Genomic DNA, 22,567 nt, shown 5'->3' on the forward strand with positions numbered 1-22,567 from the left:
CAGATTCACTTAACAACCTTGTTACTAACTTAACAATTGCAACTGTGGCGATAAAGATCATAACAATTGTGGCAATAATGGTCATAAAATGGGGCAAAACTCACTTAACTGTCTTGCTTAGCAATGGAAATTTTGGATCCAGTTATCATAAATTGAGGACTACCTGTACCCATAATGGAATTGATATCATAACAGAGAATTGAGCCACAGGGACCCCAATATGATGATTGATTGTCATGCATTTGTACCAAAACTATTTTTACAACCCTATTCTTTGCTGTACGTACTGGAGACAAACTACATACTATTTTCTAAACTTTTAAATACTGTAAACCTTTACATACTGTCAATTACATTTTATATCATTGTGGAATTGTAAATAACCACAAGTTATTCCACATAATTGATACTGTAAGAAATCTTACAGAGCTAAATTGCAATCCCACAGTCACTTATCTTTGAATAAGTCCATTGAATTCAGTAGTCAGTAACAGGAATGGTCTACATAGAATGCTTCCTGTTACATCACATCTTAATGCTTTTTTTTTTTTTTTTAAATCATCTGCAGGAATGCTAAGAAGAATTGGCAGCGCATCCAGAAACACTTTTTCTTTGAACATTTTCATCCACTTAAGGATTACTGCCTTGAGGTAAGGACAGAATTTAGAATTTTTAAATATTTTTTTCTGCCTATCTTTGCTTCTGCTTTACCAAGAGATGGTGTTGTAAGAGTTTTGGATTTATTTCAGGCAGGCACAGCTTTAAATAACCATATAACCTCAAAAAGCACAGGAGATTTGGTAGGATTCCTTGGTGCCGTAATTCATTATTATTATTATTATTATTATTATTATTATTATTATTATTATTATTATTATTATTTATTGAACACATTTTAATCTAATTCATTAAAATCATATTTTAATTTAATCTAATTCACGGTTTTTCAATTTTGGCAACTTTAAAATGTATGGATTTCAAATCCGATCATACTGGTTGGGGTATTCTTGAACTCCATACGTTAAACTTGCCAAGTTCGAAAAACACTAAATTGATCTCACAATGTTGCTATGAGCAAAAAATGGGAATAATTCTGTTTAAGCCTTTTTAAACTTTCTAGAAGAAAGGATAGGACACAGATAGGATTTTAAAAAATCTAAAAGTAAACAAGCACCATATTATATGGTATAAAAAAAATCTGCAGCAATGATTAATAGAAAAGTAAATATTTACATCTATCATATATGCCACATTTTTACTGAATAAGCCACTGTGTGCTGATTTGTGTTATTTTTATAAAAACATCAAAACTTTGTTCCATCTGTATGCTTATTTTTCAGAATAAGCAAAAGCCACCTAAGCTATCACTATTTAGAAATAAGAAATGAGTTCATTTGTATCCATTCTCAAACTAAATGAATATTGTATTAGAAATGTTATAGCTGAAGTCTTGCTTTCCAGTTCATGGAAATCCTGAAAGATTCTATCTTGACTTTAGAGCATTAATCAGATATTTTATGTTTTTCAAGTCATCTTCTGAAGCCATAAGAGCTAGAAATTCAGTTTAAATAAGCAAAGTTCAGTGTGCAGAATACTGTACTCGTGTGAAATTTATATTATACTGTGTATGCAATAATGTGAGCTGTGGAAAGTGAAAAGTAATTATTTGCTTATTTTAAAATTTTCATCTTAAGGTTAACTATGCCTACCTGCCTTTAAAACCAATTGGGAATTAAGCATATTTAATCATCAGTCTAACACAGTGTTTCTCAACCTTGACAATTTTAAGGCATGTGGACTTCAACTCCCAGAATTCCACAGCCAGCAATGCTGGCTGTGGAATTCTGGGAGTTGAAGTCCACATGCCTTAAAATTGTCAAGGTTGAGAAACACTGGTCTAACAGAAGCTGATGTTTCCACAGATATAGAATATACAGCTATTTGGAAGTAAGGCAAGCATCATTGGTTGGCTTTTGCTGAAAATATGTTACATTGAAATGGAAGTTGATTCTTCAAAATAATATTTTTTTTAGACAATATTTTACACGCTGCCACGCCTTTCAGAAACTCCTGAAGAGGAATGGATCTCTCTCTCTAAATTTACAGCATTCAGAGATATTCCATTGAGTTCAACATTTCCATCCTGCCATTCTCGAATTACACTTCTGGACCTTAAGCCAAATGACTGGACTCAGCAAGATATCGGTAATGATAATAGTGATCATCAGAAGCTAAACAGCATTAGGAAATAATTTGTGCTGGTTGAATAGTTATACATATTTTATAAAGACTCTAAAATATATTTGTCTATGATGTTTAAGAGCACAATTACTGTGCGCACAGACTATATTTGTCTTAAGTACTTAAGTCCTAGAATGCTGAGATTCTTAGAGGCATAATTTTATTTAGCTAATCACGTAATTTCTCTCAGGACTGAATTTAGCTGAGCCCAGTAATGAAAGGCGGTGGATGAATGTTCAAAAAAAAATTATCCCTTGCAAAGCCAGTGCTCCTGATTTGGATCTGGAGCTTATATTCCAAGATCGTGCCACTAAACTTGGAAAATCGAACAGGAAATTGATTGTAGTTGCTTCACTCATTGATAAACCCACCAACTTAGGAGGTAAGCTCTTACTTATTTTAAACCACTTATAGATTTTGCTTTTATTTTACATTGTATGTCTTGTATTTACAAAGTAACAAACCTACTTTAACCTGGAAAATAATTTTGAGGATTTAAAAAGAGCAAATAAGTTTTTATATTTTAAATCTCCAATTGTTACACAAAACAGAAATGTCTTTTGTTTTCTTAATTGTGTTAATACCTATGTTACAGTATTTCAAGGAATAGTTGTTGTATGCAATGTGCATCTTTTTGATTTTAAAGTTAGATTTAAAGGTGATTATTTATTTTATTTATTGTGACTTCAAGTCAGTTGACTCCTGGAACTGCCTGGACAAACTTTGCAAATCTTTTGGCAAAATTTGCTATTGCCACTTTCTTCGTAAGGCTGAGAGAAAGTGACTGGCCCAGGGTCACCCAGACTAATCAGGACTCGAACTCGTGGCCTCCCAGTTTCTAGCCTGGTGTTTTAAGCACCACACCACACTGATTCTCACCACATATTTATAGCATTAGTTTGAATCTCCATTCATGCTACCTATATGCACCATTCAATTGAGTAAATCAATTTCATATTGAAAGAGCTTTACTTGTGTTTGTAGGCTTGTGTCGTACGTGTGAAATATTCGGTGTTTCTGCTTTAACTGTTAGCAACCTCCATTATATAAATGACAAGCAATTCCAGCATCTCAGCGTGTCTGCTGAACAATGGCTTTCTGTTATTGAAGTGAGTAAAAGAAACCTTCCTGTCACAGACATGCAAGTCTCCTGGTTTTCATGTAGTTGCATTCAAGTTGGACACTATAAAATGATCTGCGTTAATTTTATGGTATTATATATTAGTTGCAGAATTTAAAGGGACAGTCCAACTTCAGCATTATTATCTCTCTTTTGATTTCAATGGGAGAATTATAATCGTGGATTTTTCATATATAGCCAATTCTAGTAGACGAGGGGAGGAAAGAGTGACCTCACTTTGGGGCTTGTATGGGCAGCTCTTCTGAATCAGATACCAAATTAACATCTTTAGCTTACTGGTGAAATGCTGTGAACGGCACCAAGCTAAGGACTTCTTCGCCATTCTTGGACTAGGGCAGCATTTTGATCAGTCCAATCAAAATGAAAAGGTTTCCGTCTACATAATATTAGCCAGGATAGATCTATTCAGTCAGAACATGCTATATTTTGCTTAGGGTACTAATGAAAATTACACACTTCCAAGACCTAATACTAATCTCATTTTTCAAAAATTTACAGGTAAAGCCATTTCAGCTGATTGAATATTTGGAACAGAAGAAAACTGAAGGCTATTCTATAATAGGAGTGGAGCAAACAGCTAAAAGTTGCAATTTAATGAAATATTGCTTTCCAGAGAAATCCCTGTTGTTGTTGGGGTAACGAAAAATCTAATTGTAATAAATTTTTCAAACATATTTTTGGTAGAGAATACTGAAAACCATTCAGAAAATAAAAAGAAACAGTTTTTCCTATGTACTGCAGACCTTTCCCTTAGACCAGTGATGGCGAACCTTTTAGAGACCGAGTGCCCAAAAACCGCCCCTGTCCCCCGCTCCACCCTGCCTGCTGGGTCACCCACCACCTCCACCTGCCATAGATCACCCAGGCAGCCCAGCAGCGCCATGGCCACGCCCTCAGCCCATGCCCATCCCAGCTGCCCAGCTACCATGTCCTTGGCTGCGCTGCTTCGTGTGGGCCGTGCCCAAGGGTGACTCTCCTCCTGGGGAGCTGCTGGTGAGGAGGGGGCTGTGGGAGAAGGCGGGGCTGGGGCAACGGTGCATGTAACCAAAGAGAGGGCTCGGAGTGCCACCTCTGGCATGCGTGCCATAGGTTCGCCACCACTGCCTTAGACAGCTACATTATATGATTTATCTGTTAGGCAGCCACATACTGGCAGTAGATACTGTGTTTTCCCCAAAATAAAACACCCCCAAAATAAGCCCCAACTTGATTGTTGGGGGTGGGCCTAATATAAGCCGTACCCCCAAAATAAGCCCTAATTTTGGGGTGAGGCGCACGCCTAAAAATCAAGCTAGGGTGGGGTGGAGCTTATCATTGCAGCCAGGCCTCCCATGATCGACACTTGCCTCGCCTAGCCAGAGATTCAATCTGTAGCTCGGTTCTCGGCTGCACAGGCCTTCCAGAAAGGCCTCTGATGGCGAAATGGAGGCCTGAGCTCCATTTTCAGCTACAGAATGAAGCTGCTCCTTTGGCCGCAGAAGAAATGGGCTGGCTGGGTTGGGCTATCGGTGCCGCCGCTGCGAGGTGAGTGGAAAAGACCCCTCCTCCTGAAAATAAGGTCTGGTGCCTCTTTTGCAGGAAAAATAATAATAATAAGACTGGGTCTTATTTTCAGAGAAACAAGATAGGTTGAAAAGCTGAACAGAAAAAAAAAATTCCTATCTCTTCAGTATGAATAAAATGCCTGCAAATAAAACGGGGCCACTTTTTCACCACTTTTCAATGGTGAAAAAAAAAGTTCTACATTTAGGCAAGAAAAACCAAATGCACAGGTATAGTATAGGTGGTACCTTGCTCAATAGTAGTAACTGTGAGAGGGATCTTGGAGTCCTAATGGACAATCACTTAAATATGAGCCAGCAGAGTGCTGCAGCTGCCAAAAAAGCCAACACAGTGCTAGGCTGCATTAACAGAGTGATAGAATCAAGATCACGTGAAGTATTAATACCACTTTACAATGCCTTGGTAAGGCCACACTTGGAATACTGCATCCAGTTTTGGTCACCACGATGTAAAAAAGATGCTGAGACTCTAGAAAGAGTACAGAGAAGAGCAGCAAAGATGATTAGGGGACTGGAGGCTAAAACATATAAGGAACAGTTGCTGGAATTGGGTATGTCTAGTTTAATGAAAAGAAGAACTAGGGGTGATATGATAGCAGCATTCCAATATCTTGGGTTGCCACAAAAAAGAGAGGGAGTCAAGCTGTTCTCCAAAGCATCTGAAGGCAGGACAAGAAGCAACAGATGGAAACTAATCAAGGAGAGAAGCAACCTAGAACTAAGGAGAAATTTCCTGACAGTTAGAACAATTAACTAGTGGAACAACCTGCTCCAACACTGGAAGTTTACTAAGGAGAAATTTCCTGACAGTTAGAACAATTAACTAGTGGAACAACCTGCTCCAACACTGGAAGTTTTTAAGAAGAGACTGGACAGCCATTTGTCTGAAATGGTATAGGGTTTCCTGCCTGAGCAGGGGGTTGGACTAGATGACCTCCAAGGTCCCTTCCAACTTTATTATTTATTTATTTATTATTATTATTAATATTTGGTGAATACTTGATTGTAACTAGTACAAATTCCCCCCCCAAAAAAGTTGACAGTCCAAATCACATTATTCTCAGTGACAGTTCACAAATCGCTATAGTAATTGCAATCCATACTAAAGTGCATAAGACTGCCTGCTTTATTGTTAGTATTTACTGATTTTTATCTCTTTAACAATAAGAACATCTACAGTAGAAACTGCAAAGATTTCAGATTCTATCTGGCCTGGACCTCCAATAAAAAGTCCAATAGTATCTTGAAGTAGGAGGGTGAAAATGAAAATATATAAATCAGGTTATTGATCTTTCTAGCTCAATATTATCAGCAATTCTTTAGTATTCAAAGCAAGTATTTTAGAAATATTGGCATTTGAACTTGATTTTTTTCTGCATGTGAAGCCTGTGTTCTACCATTGAGCAGTGTTCCATTTCTGCTAATCCATTTTCTTCTTTTTTTAAATCAGAAATGAACATGAGGGAATCCCAGCAAATATAATTCAGCACTTGGACACTTGTGTAGAAATTCCACAGCAAGGAGTTATTCGTTCACTTAATGTCCATGTAAGTGGTGCTCTGCTTATTTGGGAATATACAAGACAGCAGATGATGAAGGAAAAAGAATAAAGACAAAATGTTTAATTTTTGTTGAAGCCAATATTTGATGGTGCTATAAATTCCCTGAAATTATTATAGTTACCATTTAATTATGTATTAGATTTTGTATGCCTTCATTTTTATAAAAAAGCTCTTAATTTTTAAAATAATGACAGTATTAAAATTGTTTTTAATGCAGTTTTTGGTGCTAGTGACTCTGATTACATTGCTGTAAACACTACCTCTTGATAGTTCTGAAAGTGGTGGTAAATAATTATTCATTTGCAGCACAATGGCCGCTTTTGCTGTGTGTAATTTCTGCAACTACAGAGCTGTCAAAAAATTAATAGAGCAAGCTCTATGTTGTTGCTGGTCCATATAACTATAAATTTATTCCATTAACTTTTTTCATTATGGAGAAAATCTATGTGATCACTAACGAATCAAAAATGGACATCATCAAGAATATACTGCACACAGCAATGTAGCAACTTGCGATTTGACAGTTCTAGTGTCTTTGCACTTGGTGATGGCACTGGTTTTGGGGATATTTTTTTAAACATATGCTAAAGTATTTATTGGTGTTTTCCTAATAAAGTTGATCAGTTTCAGTTTCTAAAAATTGAATACATAATCTACAAATTAAATTTTAATTCAACATATTAAATAAAGTGATCTCCCATATATCTGAATCTACCAAAATGAAATATTTAAGGGTGTTACTGTTGATAATTATATTCTTCAAGATGTAATAGACAAAGGACCATTGAAATGTATTAGACATTCTGTTACATTGGGGAAAACATCTGGAAGAGGGTATTTGCAATGAAAACATGATACAAGTATTTGAATTTATACAGTTCATTTATTTTGATTTTATTGATGGTGTAGTCTTTTAGAGGTGAAAGATAAGCATATTTTCCTAAGTGCCTCTTCTCTCCAGTAAGCATTTCAAATAATGGAAGCTGGAGCTTTCAGGCCAGTATGAGATTTATAAACAAAAACAGGTCCTAAAATTTATCAGACATCGTTGGTGCCAGCATTTATGTTCTGCAATTATGCTGTTTTTCTGCAACTTCCCTTGTGTCCAGCATTGTAAAAGTTCTCTAGTTGCTATGACTTCTCTGTTTTCTCTGAAGGCAGAAATTGTCCTGATTCCATTTGTGCTTTATATTGTAAATAATCTCTTCTTTTGTTAAAGTATTTAACCTGTTTTAAATAAGATCACTTGGTTAGCAAGTCAACCAGTTCAGTAAAAGTCTAAAATAATAAAAGTAGAAAACATATTATACCCATCATGATATTTTAGATTTAATTTAATGCCACTATTATTGATCTGTCTTCAAATGTTCAATAAATTGTATCCACATCAGATTTTTTTAAAAAATAATACTTCTTTCCCTTGTTACACATAAAGGATTGGGAAAAAAACAAAGCCACCTCACTGTGCATGTACATACATACTGAAGTAGTTAGAAGAAGCCTATGGAGTGAACAGCTCTGTATCCCAGGAAAAGATATTGCTGCTTCAATGTTTCTGAATGTTTCAAAGAAAGGTATTTCCTACATGCTCCTAGTGTTGCAAAGCAAGGTTTGCACAATTCTTGTAACTATGTAAAAAGTAGTTAGCTTAAGCAATGATTTATTCATTGGCTACAAATTACAGGTGGTTCTGTTCCAGATTACAGGTAGATGGTTTTGAAATAAGATTTTGAATTCATTATAAGAAGCCTTCCCATGAGAAAATGCTTTTAATTCTTTAAAAAAAAGCATGATAGGATGGGAAATTGAAGTCTGGACACTAGGTAGAACTAAAAGGAACTAAAGATTACATATAAAGGAGAAGAATACTTAAATTTGATTTACAAATGCAGGATGAAGCACAGTATTTTAATATTGGCCATAACTGAAGGACATTTTTGAATAATAACCCAAAAGTTACTTTTAGGAGTGTCTGTATCTAAGACAATGTTTAAAAGATGTTATGGAAGAGGAACAAATTTCACCTGTCAAGACTGAGGCTAATCTGAAAGGAGTTAAAAATAATAGACTTACAAAAATGGTATTGAAAAAGATGCTACACTGAACATACAAAAGAAATTAGCTGATGTCTTAATCATTCAAAAGCTGTACAAATAACAAACCAAGAGACTGTCCTGGATCATTTTCATGTATTGGTACAAAAGAAGCCTGTTAACACCTTGAAGAATTTTGTGAGAACCAGCCAGTGAAGTGCTAGGATATTAATTTAAAGGACTAAAGATCAAGCTTGTTAAAAGAAAAAGGAAGGAATAAAAACATGGCTTATTTGGCTTATTTAGGTTAAAAAAAAAAGATAAGTTATTTAAGATATTCCTTAATGGACTTTTGCTGACGTGAAATGACAAAGGCTTTTAAGGATTTTTTTTATACATAAGAGATGGGATAAGGAAAGAATCTTTTCTTTACTATAGTATTATTTCATTCTTTTGTATTTTTATTTTCTGCATTTTCTGCATTCTATTTTTAGTTTTCACTGCAATTGTAATTTTGAATATTTATTGAAAAACTATATATATACTTTACTAATGCATAAAAGGCCATCCGCCAAGAGCAAAATAAACAAAGAATGTTCGCAAAATCCTACTTAAGCATATGCCAACAAATATGATTAAACAACCCTTCACTGTATTCACCGTATATGTGAAACCGCAGCTTCAGGATCTCTCTACTGCAAATTCTCTTTTTGAGACACTAGGAAAATCCTTGTTTATGTCCATTACAGAGGTGGAAACAGGAGGCAATACTAGTCATATTTTCTGGGCAACACTCAAGCCCAGGAAAAGGATGCAACTTCTATGTTGTTGATAGGTATAGATCTCTTCAGATGCAAATTGTGCATATTTCTACTCTTCCAGCACTGTGTTGTTAATGTGACTTTCACTATTTTCATTACAACTACTACTACAGCACTGCAGTTTATATAGACAAGAAGAATACATTCTGCTCCCATTTCATCCAGTTCAATGTTTATATTCATGTGATAGATTAATCTCCCAATAGATTGAATGGAAAGTAAATGTGAGAAAAGATGATATATAAGCTTCCTATTACTGATAGAAAAGAATTTTATCGTGAAGTACCACAGAGATGTATGGAGTTATAGAAAGCATGGAAAAGGATGGTTAGTGGAATGAAGAACTGAAATATGCACATATAAATGCTGCAAAAATGAGGACAGAACAAGATATATCATCTATATATATATTGAGAAAAAAATAGTTCAAATAATGTAACCAAAAAGGCTTTGTTTTGAATGATCAAGAATAAACAATGCAAAGAGAAATTGGAGCTATTTCAGGAGTGGATGAAAAGGGCTAAGAAAAAGAGCAAATGAGCATTAGAAGAGCAAATGGAAAGAATAAAAGTAATGAAGTGATTTCAAATTAAACTGAAGTGAGTGAATGTTAAAATGGGTACTTTTGGAGATTTGTATTAAATGAAAGCACGTTTAAGAGCAAAACTGAAATGAATGTATATAAGAATTTAAGAAAAATGGGTGAAAAGATTTATTAGTGTTACGAGAATGCTGAAAAAATGGTAAGGCTGGGGGATGGGTAAGTATTGTAGCTGGGGAAATGTTAAAATACATGGTTTCCTTATGAAGTTGCTGCACAACATTTAACCTGCCTAACGATCAGAACACTGCCATTATATTTCTCTTGTACAAAGGCCATGAGGTCAAGAATGACTGCAAATGCTCATTTATTAATGTGTCTGGAAAGTATTCAGATAGAGGTGTACTGATGTGGGAGTAAGGATGGTTTGCAAGGACAGAAAAGAATGAAGGGAGACAGTGAATAGTGATGGTGTAATTTCAGTTTACTTTGAATGACTTTTTCTGTTGACTTCCAATTTCTTTTGTTCCCTATTTCTTATTTTTTGCACATCCCAAAAGGAATATCATGTTAGGTAGGTATGCATACAAATGAATAAAAATAATTACTTACCCACTGCTGTGGGCATGAATTTTCAAAAGAGCACCTCAATTTGTCACATTTTGATGTATCTTTCATATTTTCATCTAAGCATTTCCAATAAATATCTCGGGCACCCCAGCAGGCTTTTCTTTCTTTCATGGATGGGGCTGACATTTCTGAAACTCCTAAAAAAAGGAATAAAGATGAAATAATTTTTAAAGCATATTTTTTAATTCTCTGACTTACCATCCTACAAAAACCTTGGAAACCAGTCTTCTTCAATTCTTCTAGGTGTGCTTATTTCAAATATGCACCTGAATTTTGTAAAGGTCTACTGGAAATCAAGGTGTTTGTGTAGTTTACTTACATCTGAATATCCAAAGGTTTTCAGCCAAAGGTGGAAAAAAGTTTATTATAAAGCTAACCTGGTATTAATCACATTTTTATCCCATCTTTTCTTCAAGGAGCAAAAGAGCCTAGCCTTGGTCCATTTTATTTTCTTAACTGTCAAGTGCCAGGGAAATCAGGAGATCCAGGCAGTTCAAATGGGTATTAAAATTTATTGCAAGCTTAAGCTCTCTACAAGAATCTGAATTACTTACTGTCAAATTTGGCAGTAGATAAGGAATTCAAGGTGGGCTGAACATAGATCTCTTGTGGGCACAAAAGAACTGATGACATGTTTGACCCCTCCTTCTGATTCAGCCTGGTGATCTACAACACTATGGTAGTAATTGGCCAGTTTTGAACCTGAGCCTCCCAGGTTTGGTTCTAATTATTTACTAAACATCAAAATCTATAGGTTAGTATAAGGCTAAATAACAGTGACCTTAAAGAAATGATGCATGAATAAGCATATGACATTAGGTGGTCATTTCATACATGGGTAAAAAAAAAGACAATACGGCGAATGTACACATTACACCTCATCTTTCCTAATCTGTCTTTTGTAATTCACTGGATCACTATCACGCACTATACTCCAAGTATACATGAAAATAATGAGAATCTTTCAGAAGTTTCAATCCTTAAGGCAACCATGTAATTATGACAGCTGTACTGATGGGAACAAAGATGTGTTTCTCCATGTAAAGAGATTAAACTATGAAAAAGTAAATGCATAACTCTCTTGTGAGAAAAAAACCTGAAGGTGTCACTCATATACTTGTTTAGGAACTGAATTCAATTGGACTTCTGAGTAGATATCAATGGGGCAGCATTTAAATTTTATTTGATAAAGAAGGTATGTGTTCACAAATGAACAGGAAAAGTTAATCTAATGCTGTTATAAGTCTTTTGTCTAAATCCAGCTATTAACAGACTTTTAAAAATTGATACAAGCCCATTTGAAAACAGTATGTCTTTTGCACATGCATTTCAACAGAAAAGGCCCAAAGCATCCTTGGGGTGCATATGGGCATTGTGGTCTAAAGTACCTAGAATACCTCCTTGTATACCTCTGATATATTAAAAGCACAGTAATGAAGGAGTCAATCCATCCCAGATATGAGTCACCTTAGCCCTTAATCATTTTTGGTATTTCACATTGTCTCTAGGTGAGTTTCACATTTACCACAGAGGTTGGGTTTGAGTCTCGAGCTATTCCATTGCCTTGTCCAGTTTAAGTGTTAGATCATTGCGACTAGTTTTAAAACACACTTTTTAGTTATTAATTCTGGAGCCAAACTTGCGTGCAGTGGTTCAATGAACCGAAAATAACAGCAGTAATCACTGCACACACGCGCGCGCGCGCACACAAACCCCTCGATTTTGGCACTCTTCTGTACTCGAAGAGCTGCTTTTCTTGGCTCTCTGTTTCTGTTTTCCTGGAAACGCGATCTATCTGCAAGGAAGAGAGGAAGGGGAACGTCCGGTGAAAGATTTTGAAGCGCCAGCTACTTACCACCTGTGGCTGCACCGGAACGTGGAGCCTGTTACAAACAGCTCCTTCGCCACTATCAGCAAAAGCAGCCAAATAGTGGGAATATGCTTTCCCCCCCTCCTCCACGAAGCCAAAGCTGGCCGTGGCAAAAAAAAAAAAGGTGCACGTCCCCTGCACAGGGTTCAAGAGAGAACGACCCGGAGGTTGCACAAAAAGTAAAGCCTCCTCGAAGCCTTCTCGACTTCGCACTCGAAAGAGAACGAGCGCCAATGCAATTTACGTTCACGTACAAAGGGAGCTGCAGCCTGCTCGCCTTCTCAATGACCTCCTTCGCAGGTCCTGTTGATACTTACCTAGCGCACTTCCGGAGCAGCTACATTCCCCCGGATGTTCGTCGCTGTCAACCGGAAGTGGATATGTTACTCGTTCAACAGATATGCAAAGAGCCTAAGGAGGAAGAGAAAGGAGCGTGCGGGGTTACCTGGTACACATGCGCATTTTGCCTGAGCGACCTTTCGCGAGGGCATTGCCAGCACACACCCCAACCCCTTTTTGTGCAGGCGCGGAAGGCAGAAAGTAATATCAGGAGAAGGGAGATGGCTAGCAGTTGGGAAGTTAGAAATGTTATTTGGTTTGTCAAGGACATTGGAGTGTTTTTTAAAATTTTGCTTCTTAAAATTTAAAGCCTTATTTTTTTTACAAGCTTATTAAGATTTATATCGTCGCCCAACGCGATTTTGGGCAACTTAATATAAACCAAAAAACAAACATACAGAAGCGAAATAAATAATACCAGCTAAACATATAAACAAGAGAGATGTAACTGAGTAGAGATGAATCTATCTGCCTGAAGATACGTTGTCGGTTATTTTGATGACATTATTATTACTACTTTCATTGCGTTGATGGTACTATTGTTGACCTGCCTAATCATTTTGATAAATTTTCCTTTATTGTATGATACATACAGTTATACTGCAAATTGCTTATTCTTCAAAGTCCTGATTTTTATGCTGAGTTATATGAATTATGATGAGGTGTCATGAGAACATTTTTTATTCAGCTGACCAACACAACACAAATCAAATTCCCCCTCATTTTATCTTCATTTAGAACCCAGACATATCTCTGGGTATAGACTGGATGAAAGCAGTGTATCACTGGTCCCAAGTCATCCAGTAAGCCTCATTGGTAAGAGAATTTGAATCTCAAGATTCATTGCTTCCACTCTTAGCATTTTGGGTTTTTTTAAGTACATCATCTCCCCAGCTTCTAAATCACCTGGACTGAACAAGTGATTACTGGTGTAGTGTGTGAGAAGAAACTGTCCTCTTTATGTGTTGGGTTTTTTTTGGGGGGGGGGGTTAAATATTGTTGAATATTTCTGATGATGTGGCTCATTTGTGCACATAATAATAAAGGCATTACTGAATGTTATAATTCTTCAGCACCCTGGAAACTCTATTGCAGTCTATTGCAAGTTTCAGCTTTTGTGATCTCAAAGATACTTAGCATTGTGTTTTCTCTTTCTGCAAATGGATTGTAGCTAAACAATTGGGTGCAAGCTTTGCATTTAGAGGACCTGTGTTCACTCTGACATTATCAGCTAAAAGATCGTGTAGTGGATGATGGGAAAGATGTTTTATTTGAGACCATGTATATATATGGAAAGGAGGGAGATCTTCCTGAGGAACATCTGCTCCAGTCAGTAATGTAGCGACTAGCTCTTTTTTATTCAAGGTAAAGAAGTTGGCTGATCTAGAACTAATATATGAAAATTAGAACTAATATATAAAAATTATAAAAGCTTATTTTGACTAAAACAGGAGAAATGCCTTTACAAAGAGACCTGTTCTACTGGAAGAAACTGCCCTGGACAAGAGACAATTGTAGATTTTGTTTTACTGGAAATATTGCATGCTATTTGTACTCTGCATTGAGAATCCTGTAATAACAATGGCTTGGACTAGATGACCTAAGAAATCCCTTACAGTACCATTATTTGCTGTCATTTTGCCATAGATGAAGTCAGATCTGTAGATCGATCATAAAAATATGACCTCATATCTTTAATCAATCTTGTTCCTGGAATATATGGCTGTACAAAACCTTTTAATGAAACTACCACCATTCTGTTCTATTACAATGAGGAAAACTTTCTAAAATATTTATAAATTTAACAAATAGATAAATGTCTAATTTTCTTCCAATAGAATCAATAGGATGTTAAATATTTAATTTTGGCTCAGTTGTGCTCGGTATATAAAATCCTTAATATATCCTTGATTCTAAAACCCTAAAATTAATGACTAAAAATGAAAAAAAGTTGTACAGTGATTTATATGTTATTATATAAATTGCTTGTGAGATTGGTAAAGAATGAATTTCATCAATTTTCCAGAGCAAGTAAAATCTGTACTTGAATTATCCAAATTATATTCCTCTAAAAGTTGATCTTTTAATAGTAATTAATGACTTCCATATACAATAATGATATTTTTACTTTAAAATCACATATCACTTTATTTTTCTCAATCAGGAATCTTGAATGAAACATACTCTGCAATTTTTTTTTCTCCTCACCAAATCTGATATTATTCAAGATTTAATATGTAAATTGATCTGTATGTAGCTACATTCTCCAGGATTTTTCATTTAAAGGAAAAGTTTAACTCCCAATAATTTGCATTTATTTTTTGTTCTTACAGGTGCTGATAAAGGAAACAAATTTCAAGTGTACAGGGATTCCTCATATTCTGATCCAAGCAGGGATAATAAAGTATTTGATACCTATTAATGGGAAAGTAACCATAAGAAAATTTCAAGCATAGAAACGTTTGAGGTAGATGACACTAAACTGCAATAGCATCAAATTGCTTTGAGATTTTTTATCAAAATCACTAGACAAAGATGTGCTAATCTCCAGTGCTAACACAACTTTTTAAAAACCAAAAACTATATTTAAAACATTGCTTTAAGCAAGATAAGAAAGAAATCACTGTAACCCAGAGAAAACCTTTGACAGTCTTAGTACTTGTTTTTCCACTTTTTATTACACATTTTATGCAATTTTTTTAGCAAAACTAATGTAACTCACTATAAAACAGAAATGCAAGCATAAGCCATTGACTTGATATGAAGTTGTAATAGTTTTTATTCGTTTTTGTCAAGCAGATAATTGAATCTGAAACTGATTCAGTAAAAAGTTTAGAAGTGAGTGCTACCTCCATTTGACCCAAAAATGCCAAGGAGACAACACCCACTATTGGGTTATGGCAACATTTAAAAAATAATGTTTTCCATTTTGAATGCAGCAATGTAAACTTCAAAAAGAGTAAACTATCACCATTGCCTATTTCTTTGCACATACCACATCATCTATCACAGATAGAAATCCAATGGCAAATCAAATTGTACAAGTAAACAGCTTGGTGCTTACAAGTTTTGTAAAAAGTGTTAGGATTGATGTATGTATTTTGATATCCTTAAAAAAATAGCAATGAATAAAAGCAAATGCAATTCACTTATATTTTCAAATATTGTACACATTATTTTTCCAAACAGCTGCAAGCTTTGTTGGTAGTTTTTAAGCATGGTTCTTAGGTATACAGCTTGATTCTCTCCTCACAGAAATACAGGTCAGGAGCATCTCCAGATCTGTGCAAGTGGGAAGTAAATCTGGCCGCAACAGAAGATGTAGTAGTCCTCAAATGGTCTGCAGTCCTAGTAATCAGCAGCTTGAAGTAGGCACTCCTTGATTTCTTTGTGAATTTCAAAAGCACTCTGTCTATGGAACACATTCTTCATGTTGAAAAATCAATACAAGCAACTTGAGAGTTTCCTATTTCTATACAGACAATGGACTAGAATTCTGTAGAAGGCACTGTATTTTCCTTTGCATGATATTAAGCACAAACTGCAATCATGCACACTTAAATTTATTCCCCCTGAGAACTTTCTTTGCACAAGCTCCCCTGAGGCAGACAGTGTAGGTGTGCAAAAATAACACACCGTACAAAGTACTCTTCAACTATTTCCATTCATGTTAGTGGGGTTTTCAAGAGTAATCCCTGGTACTTCAGTACTCTTGATAGTTTCTCCCGTATGCTTTAGTGCAAACCTAACATTTTTACTTTCTTTTAATCTGGCACAAAGTGCACTTATCTTCACAAGACACGCTCCCACCCTCCCACCCCTTCTTCCCCCCAAAATAGCTTATTTTGGTTTATTTGCAAATGTTTCATATGCAGCTCTCATAAAAAATAAGCTTATGACATAAGCATAATACTTGTTTCTCATTATATATGTGTTTGTATATTTATATATATATATATATATGTTTGTGTGTGTGCATGCACACACGCATAAATCACAGTGCGCAATGTATTATTCAGTACATAATGTTCAAAATGTATGCCCTCCGTCTCATGGTTTATCAATAAAATCATATATGCAAAGATCATTAGACATTACATTCATTTAAAAAGAGTTTCATGTTTTAGAGAGGTTCTCCCAAGTGAAAGGTTGAATGTGAAACAGTGCAAGCAATTTAGTGATGCTGAAACTTGGACTCTATTAGTATCAAAACTGTACATCTGTGTATATTTACTGTATTGAACATATGTGCTTTGCAAGGAAAAAGCTATGATTTAAAGTATACAATTTTAAGGAATGTTCATAAAATAATATTAATGTGTGAAAGATGACATGGAGGGGCGCGTTCTTCTACTTTTATTCTGCAATCCTGAAACAATGTCTCCATTTCCCTCTGGAATTTCTTCCTTCTTTCGTACTTTGAGGCGGGTAAGGAGTTTTATTAACCACTCATCCCACTCCTCTGGTAGAAGCAGCAGGAGGAAGCCCAAGCCAATTATGACAATGGCAATTACACGGACACTGTTGAAGACAATATCACTCGAGTAGTGATCAACAACTGCATAAAATATTGAACAGATAACATTATAGATAGAATAAAACATGTCAAGGTAATAACGTGTACAATAGCAAAAGATTTGGATTTCATTCTCACAAACCAAGAGCCCACAAATGTAGCCAAGTCATATAAAACTGAACACTACTAGTGAAATTGGGCGTTTTATCAACTCACTTGAGGTTTTTGACTTCTCTTTGGTCCATAATAGTTGCCAGGTGAAGCTCTGCATTCCATTTGGGTTAGTTCTGGGCTAGCTTCACCTTGCATCAAAGTGTCTTTATTTTGCAGATAATGGCAAATAATGTTTTGAAGATTGTCAAAAATATTTTTTTCCATTCTTTAATTTTTTTTTATGCCGCCCATTTCCCCTTATAAGATGGGCCTGGGCAGCTTACAGATAAAATTTATCATTGCTCTATGATGGTTGTCCACCAACTGTTCTGCTATATAAAAGAGGGAGATTGGTGGGGACTGATTTTTGTTGTGATCTTGCTTTTCATAACCAAGTAGGATCTCTGAGTAGGAACTTGCCATAACTCCCAATCTAATTCATTATCTGGCAGCTTCTGGAAACTGCTAGTGGATGTGACTGGTAATCATGCCATTATTACAACTGTTGCCAACGACATTTAAGATGCAAAATTGAGGAATCGAGTGACTAGTACCCTATAGACTGAGCAATTTTTTTAAAAAAAACTAAACTGTCTTCAGAAATCCATACTTTAGAAACATGACCTTTCCAAACAAATTGATTTCTATGCAGAGTGCTAATTATTTTTAGGGTAATGTTCTTTAAAATGCTCTTAAGTTTATCAAACACACATTTTGAATGAGATTCAAGCACTATGCAAGAGCATACAAAAGTATATGGACTTGAATAAAATCTAATTTGTGCTTCCGAAAATTGCCACAATGGAGGTGGTTGTCATGATGTAGGCAGCTTCCTAGGGAGCTTTGTGTAACACAACTGTCCAGCAGCACACCTAGATGTCACCAGGGGAAGAATTTTGCAACTAGAATCACCCAATAGGAACTGGCCAGATACACACTAAAGGAAAAGAAGATAAATTCTTTTACTAACATTTGATTCATAAACAAAACATGAATATTTTGACATTATGAAGTAGGAAATTACTACTTCAAATCATCACTTTCCAAACTCCACATGAGAACAACCCATTAACGGATTTTCCTGTTGTTTGTCCTCTGAAACAAATGGGTGACGCTCTAAAATTCAATACGGTATCGAGAGAAAAACTGCAAAACCTTGAAATAAATATGTTTGACAAATTAAATATTTAGTGTAATGGTTATTGCCATGAAAGGCTAATGCTATGAAATTAAAAGGAGTAAGCATTTGCTAAAATAAACTCTGCTTATTTAAATACAATGTATTCTACTTTGCATATAAAACATGTACATCCTGATTTTTATGTCATTTGTTAATGAAAAAGTATACTTACTAGCATTTACAGGTACACTTAGTACAATCCCGAGAGATATCAAGGTAGGATATGTAATAGCAATCCCAAAATTTAATATAATATTGAATGCTGAAATAAGAAATAACATTTTTCATTTTAGAATTACTTTTATTTTGGTACTAAGTCTGCTTTTTTTTTTTTTTTACAGATTTAACCAGTTTATTTTTAGCAGCCACATTTAGATTGATATGAACCTTTGCACATAAAGATCAAAATACAGGAGTTCTGAAACTACTGTGTATCGCATGCCAGATATGTATTGCAGGATTGCTCTTACTTATTTTATTCAGACTTCTTACTTATTTTATTCATTCTGCTTTCCCAAATTAAATTTACTTCAGAAAGCATTCAAATGCATGTATTTAAGGTGAAAATGGTCTTTAATTGACTAATTTGTCTATTTTATGATGTACCCATAATGCATACTTACCTTGTTGCTCCACTTATTCTTTTATATAAATAGAAGAATATTGAGGAATTACATGATAGTTTTACATAAGCAGTATTCATAAAGATTAAATAACGGGAGTTTAAATTTGAAAGGCCACTAACATAGATAATTTTAGAAGAGAATTACTTTCATCTTGCTTACCGATACATTATGAGGACCATTATGTTGTCATTGGAAGTTTCTGTGTAAGTCATTGAACCAGAGCACATGGCTGATGGGAATCAAAGTTCTCTAATAAGTGATATTAGAATTAAGTATTCCTAGAGCTGAAAGAGGTCTTCCGTGATAACACTAACCCCCTGCTCAATGTAAGAATTCACATTAAAGAATTCTGACAAATATCAGTTTCAGCCTGTCCAGTGGAAGGTAGCCAACAAGGTGTGATTATTTCTTCCACTGTCAAACCATTGTTACTATTAGGAATTTTTTTTCTAGCATTCAGTAAGAATCTTCTTTCTTGCAAGTTGTCCATCCCATGTCCTACTACTACATTCATGTCCAAAGCACATACCAAGGTGCTTGAAAGTATTAGTCAGTGACACCACCATTGCCCACGGGAAGCCCAAGGGGGCTCCTTTCATGTCTATGTTATTTCCCCACCAAAGTGGTACCTATTTATTTTCTTGCATTCGCATCCTTTCAAACTACTAGGTGAGCAGGAGCTTGTGCAAATTGATGGGAGCTCATTGTATCACGTGGCTTGCCCTTCGGTTTCAAACTGCTGAGCTGTCGACCTTTCAATGGTCTTTTGGCTCAGCATCCACCGTGACCCAGTCCTACATTCTGGGGACAAATGAGGAGAGGTCCCGACTTTCTTCTGTGTGACAATCTGTCAGGCTAAGGTCTAACAATCTAACTAACAATCTATTAAATGTCAAATAATCTATTAAATGCACACTTAAAAGGATATAATAGTTATTAATGCAAGATATTGCACTCATTATATATTTTACTCACCAAATTATCATTTATTTATTTATGAGACTTATATACTGCTTTAAGTGCAAGCACTCTCTAATAATTTACATTACCTAATAATTTACATTAATAATTTAATAATTATAATTTAATAATTTAATAATTTAAATTATCTAATAATTTACATTACCCCCAACAATCTGGGTCCTCATTTTACCTACCCCGGAAGGATGGAAGGCTGAGTCAACCTTGAGCCGGTGAGATTTGAACTGCTGACCTGCTGAACACAGTCAGCTAAAGTGGCCTGCAGTACTGCACTCTAACTGCTGCGCCACCATACTATCAGTATGACAGGTTAACCCAGTGGTTCTCAACCTTTCTAATGCCGCGACCCCATAATACATTTCCCCATGTTGTGGTGACCCCCAACCACTTATACATCACCAGGTGCCAGGGGCATGGCCAAAGAAAAGGGGGAAAAAATGGCGGACAGCCTTGTTTGGCGACCCCTGTGAAATGGTCGTTCGACCCCAAATGGGGTCCCGACCCACAGGTTGAGAACCACTGGGTTAACCTCTTACTTTTCTTTTAGATAAAACACTTGCCAGTAGTTTTTTAAATATCAGTTCTGAACCATCATGTTAGTCAAATTATGGAGGATAAAATTACAATGATTATGAGATATGATGGCTATACATTACACTAAGTTTTAGAAGCGATATACTTCTCAATAGCTGTTGGGTAACATGAGAAACCATGTTAGGAATAGTGGCATCATTTTAAACCAAAAAAAAATAGGTTGCATAGGATTAGATTAAATTAGATTGATTAAGTAGGCTTTAAGCATGATGTGCAGTCTTTCTTTTTCTTAAACTATCCAACATAATTGTTTACATGGATGCCATTAGTATAACTAAGCAACATTTACTTACTCAATAATAGGACTGAAAATCCACAAATGCTTCCCCAAGGAATGGCATCAAAAGAACTCCAGTATTCAACTTTGGTAAAGTAAAGGATGACAGGAATACAGGTAACAAAAAGGATATTGAAAATAGCTAACACTGACAAAAATAAGGCAGCTTCTCCATATTTAGCACTGCCCAGGAGAAGCTTAAATAAAACCTGTAACAAAGAGAAAACAATCTGAAAAGCAAAATCTAAATAACTTCTTACCATGTATAAACACGTTAAAGTGCATTTCTAATTTAAAATATACTTATGTAATGCAGGTACATTGGGGGGGGGGGAAAGAATATCTTATTTATACTGTTAATGAGAAGTGTAGAAGTTGTTTACCTAGAGGTTTCCGGGTAAACAACTTCTATTAAAATCCATTCTGGATCTATTCTGTCGTTTCCAACAAAGATGGAAAGCAGCTCAACAGAAGCTATACAGTACATTAAATGTACTGTCTCCAGAACTTCCTGCAGACTTTTGTAAATTTGCCAATTTCATGCTAAACTGTTTGGAAGCACTGAACTTGAAGATTGGCTAGAAATATTCACCAGGAAAAAAAATAACTGCCTTTTATATTTTAATTTCACAGTAGTAGACATAATAAGTGGCTAAAATTGCTAGGTAAATTCCTATAAATGAGTACAATATTGAACAGAAGTGCATTTCAGCATTGTAATATTGATTTTTGTATAGTTTCTTAGTCAATAGTCACTATAAAGGTTACTTATTCTATCCTTCAGAAACTACCGTAACAGCCATTTCATAGCCTTTTTTGTAATACAGCATTTTTAAATAATGTGAACTGATAAACAACTTAGTTTTAGTTTTGTTCTCAAGCCTTGCTATTTGATTCAAGCAGTAAAACTATAACTTTCTCAACAAATTTTGTGGTAAAGGTGGGACACACATCTACCATCTACTGTTACAAATATATATTCTTCAAATTTAATTTTAATTACATGTAAAATCTTAAAGATGCAAATTTAATAATGTTTTAATGAAGAAATATATATATCAGCAAGAGTCTCATGAATTAATGATTTGGGAGCAAATTTACCTCTAATTATTACTGCTTTCAATGAGAAGAATAAATATATTTCTTCACTTTGATTTCCATGTAACCTCAATGATATAATATAATTTTGACATGTTTAATAATGAATACTAATTGTGCATTCACTTCTAAAGTAGATGTTTTTCCATATAGCTTTGTAATTATGTCTAAAAGTCACTTTTTAGATTTATGGAATAACAAACTGCCTTTTAGTTAATAGGTTAATTCCACTTCACTCCCAAAGCAGCTCATTTGACTGAAATAACTCTCACCTCACCTTTTGGACAGATCACCTAATAAATGTCATTGAACAACTTTTACCAATATTTAGCTGTATACCCCATTGCTAGTGATAGGCCCAGGTGGCAAATATTATTTGGATTTACTGTATGCTACTTCAGT

At 35.2% G+C, this 22,567-nt stretch overlaps 3 protein-coding genes across 14 annotated transcripts in view; 1 reads left to right on the forward strand and 2 right to left on the reverse strand.

Moving 5' to 3' along the window:
- Positions 1 to 7,568, forward strand: part of TARBP1 (TAR (HIV-1) RNA binding protein 1) — a 33,259-nt gene extending 25,691 nt beyond the window's left edge. The window contains exons 25-30 of the mRNA XM_039353010.1: positions 569 to 650; positions 2,034 to 2,205; positions 2,432 to 2,623; positions 3,226 to 3,350; positions 3,881 to 4,017; positions 6,395 to 7,568. Of these exons, the coding sequence (XP_039208944.1) occupies positions 569 to 650; positions 2,034 to 2,205; positions 2,432 to 2,623; positions 3,226 to 3,350; positions 3,881 to 4,017; positions 6,395 to 6,554 (868 nt within the window). The 3' untranslated portion in view covers positions 6,555 to 7,568. The remainder of the gene's footprint in view (positions 1 to 568; positions 651 to 2,033; positions 2,206 to 2,431; positions 2,624 to 3,225; positions 3,351 to 3,880; positions 4,018 to 6,394) is intronic.
- LOC120312365 (cytochrome c oxidase assembly factor 6 homolog) lies at positions 7,370 to 12,812 on the reverse strand. 8 transcript variants are annotated; one of them, XM_039353019.1, is made up of 4 exons: positions 12,719 to 12,776; positions 12,245 to 12,326; positions 10,514 to 10,668; positions 7,370 to 7,733 (listed from the first exon to the last, which is right to left on the reverse strand). In XM_039353019.1, the coding sequence occupies exons 3-4, from the start codon at positions 10,655 to 10,657 to the stop codon at positions 7,638 to 7,640; spliced, it is 240 nt and encodes a 79-aa protein (XP_039208953.1). In that variant the 5' UTR covers positions 10,658 to 10,668; positions 12,245 to 12,326; positions 12,719 to 12,776; the 3' UTR covers positions 7,370 to 7,637. The 8 variants fall into 8 exon arrangements, with proteins under 8 accessions (XP_039208953.1, XP_039208956.1, XP_039208954.1 ...); XM_039353022.1 differs by having other exon boundaries at positions 12,245 to 12,322; positions 12,719 to 12,739; XM_039353020.1 differs by having other exon boundaries at positions 12,656 to 12,719.
- Positions 12,813 to 16,036: 3,224 nt separating this feature from the next.
- SLC35F3 (solute carrier family 35 member F3) overlaps positions 16,037 to 22,567 on the reverse strand; it is a 116,881-nt gene continuing 110,350 nt past the window's right edge. For 3 of the 5 annotated variants that reach the window (XM_039353011.1, XM_039353012.1, XM_039353014.1), the window contains 3 exons: positions 21,084 to 21,276; positions 18,762 to 18,851; positions 16,037 to 17,298 (listed from right to left, as the gene is read on the reverse strand). In XM_039353011.1, the coding sequence (XP_039208945.1) occupies positions 17,054 to 17,298; positions 18,762 to 18,851; positions 21,084 to 21,276 (528 nt within the window). In that variant the 3' untranslated portion in view covers positions 16,037 to 17,053. Of the gene's footprint in view, positions 17,299 to 17,641; positions 18,347 to 18,761; positions 18,852 to 21,083; positions 21,277 to 22,567 lie in introns of those variants that run through there. The other 2 variants (XM_039353016.1, XM_039353015.1) reach the window with 2 other exon arrangements.

Source organism: Crotalus tigris, unplaced genomic scaffold (genome assembly GCF_016545835.1).
Source record: "Crotalus tigris isolate CLP2741 ecotype Arizona unplaced genomic scaffold, ASM1654583v1 scf7180000018486.1709376, whole genome shotgun sequence".
Taxonomy (NCBI): domain Eukaryota; kingdom Metazoa; phylum Chordata; class Lepidosauria; order Squamata; family Viperidae; genus Crotalus; species Crotalus tigris.

Coding starts and splice junctions, on each gene's coding strand:
- LOC120312365 (XM_039353017.1), bottom strand. CDS start 10,732: ATGGTAAGTCAGAGAATTAAAAAATATGCTTTAAAAATTATTTCATCT. Junction 7,734..10,513: donor ATTCATGCCCACAGCAGTGG/GTAAGTAATTAT, acceptor TATTTAAAACAG/GTTAAATACTTTAACAAAAG.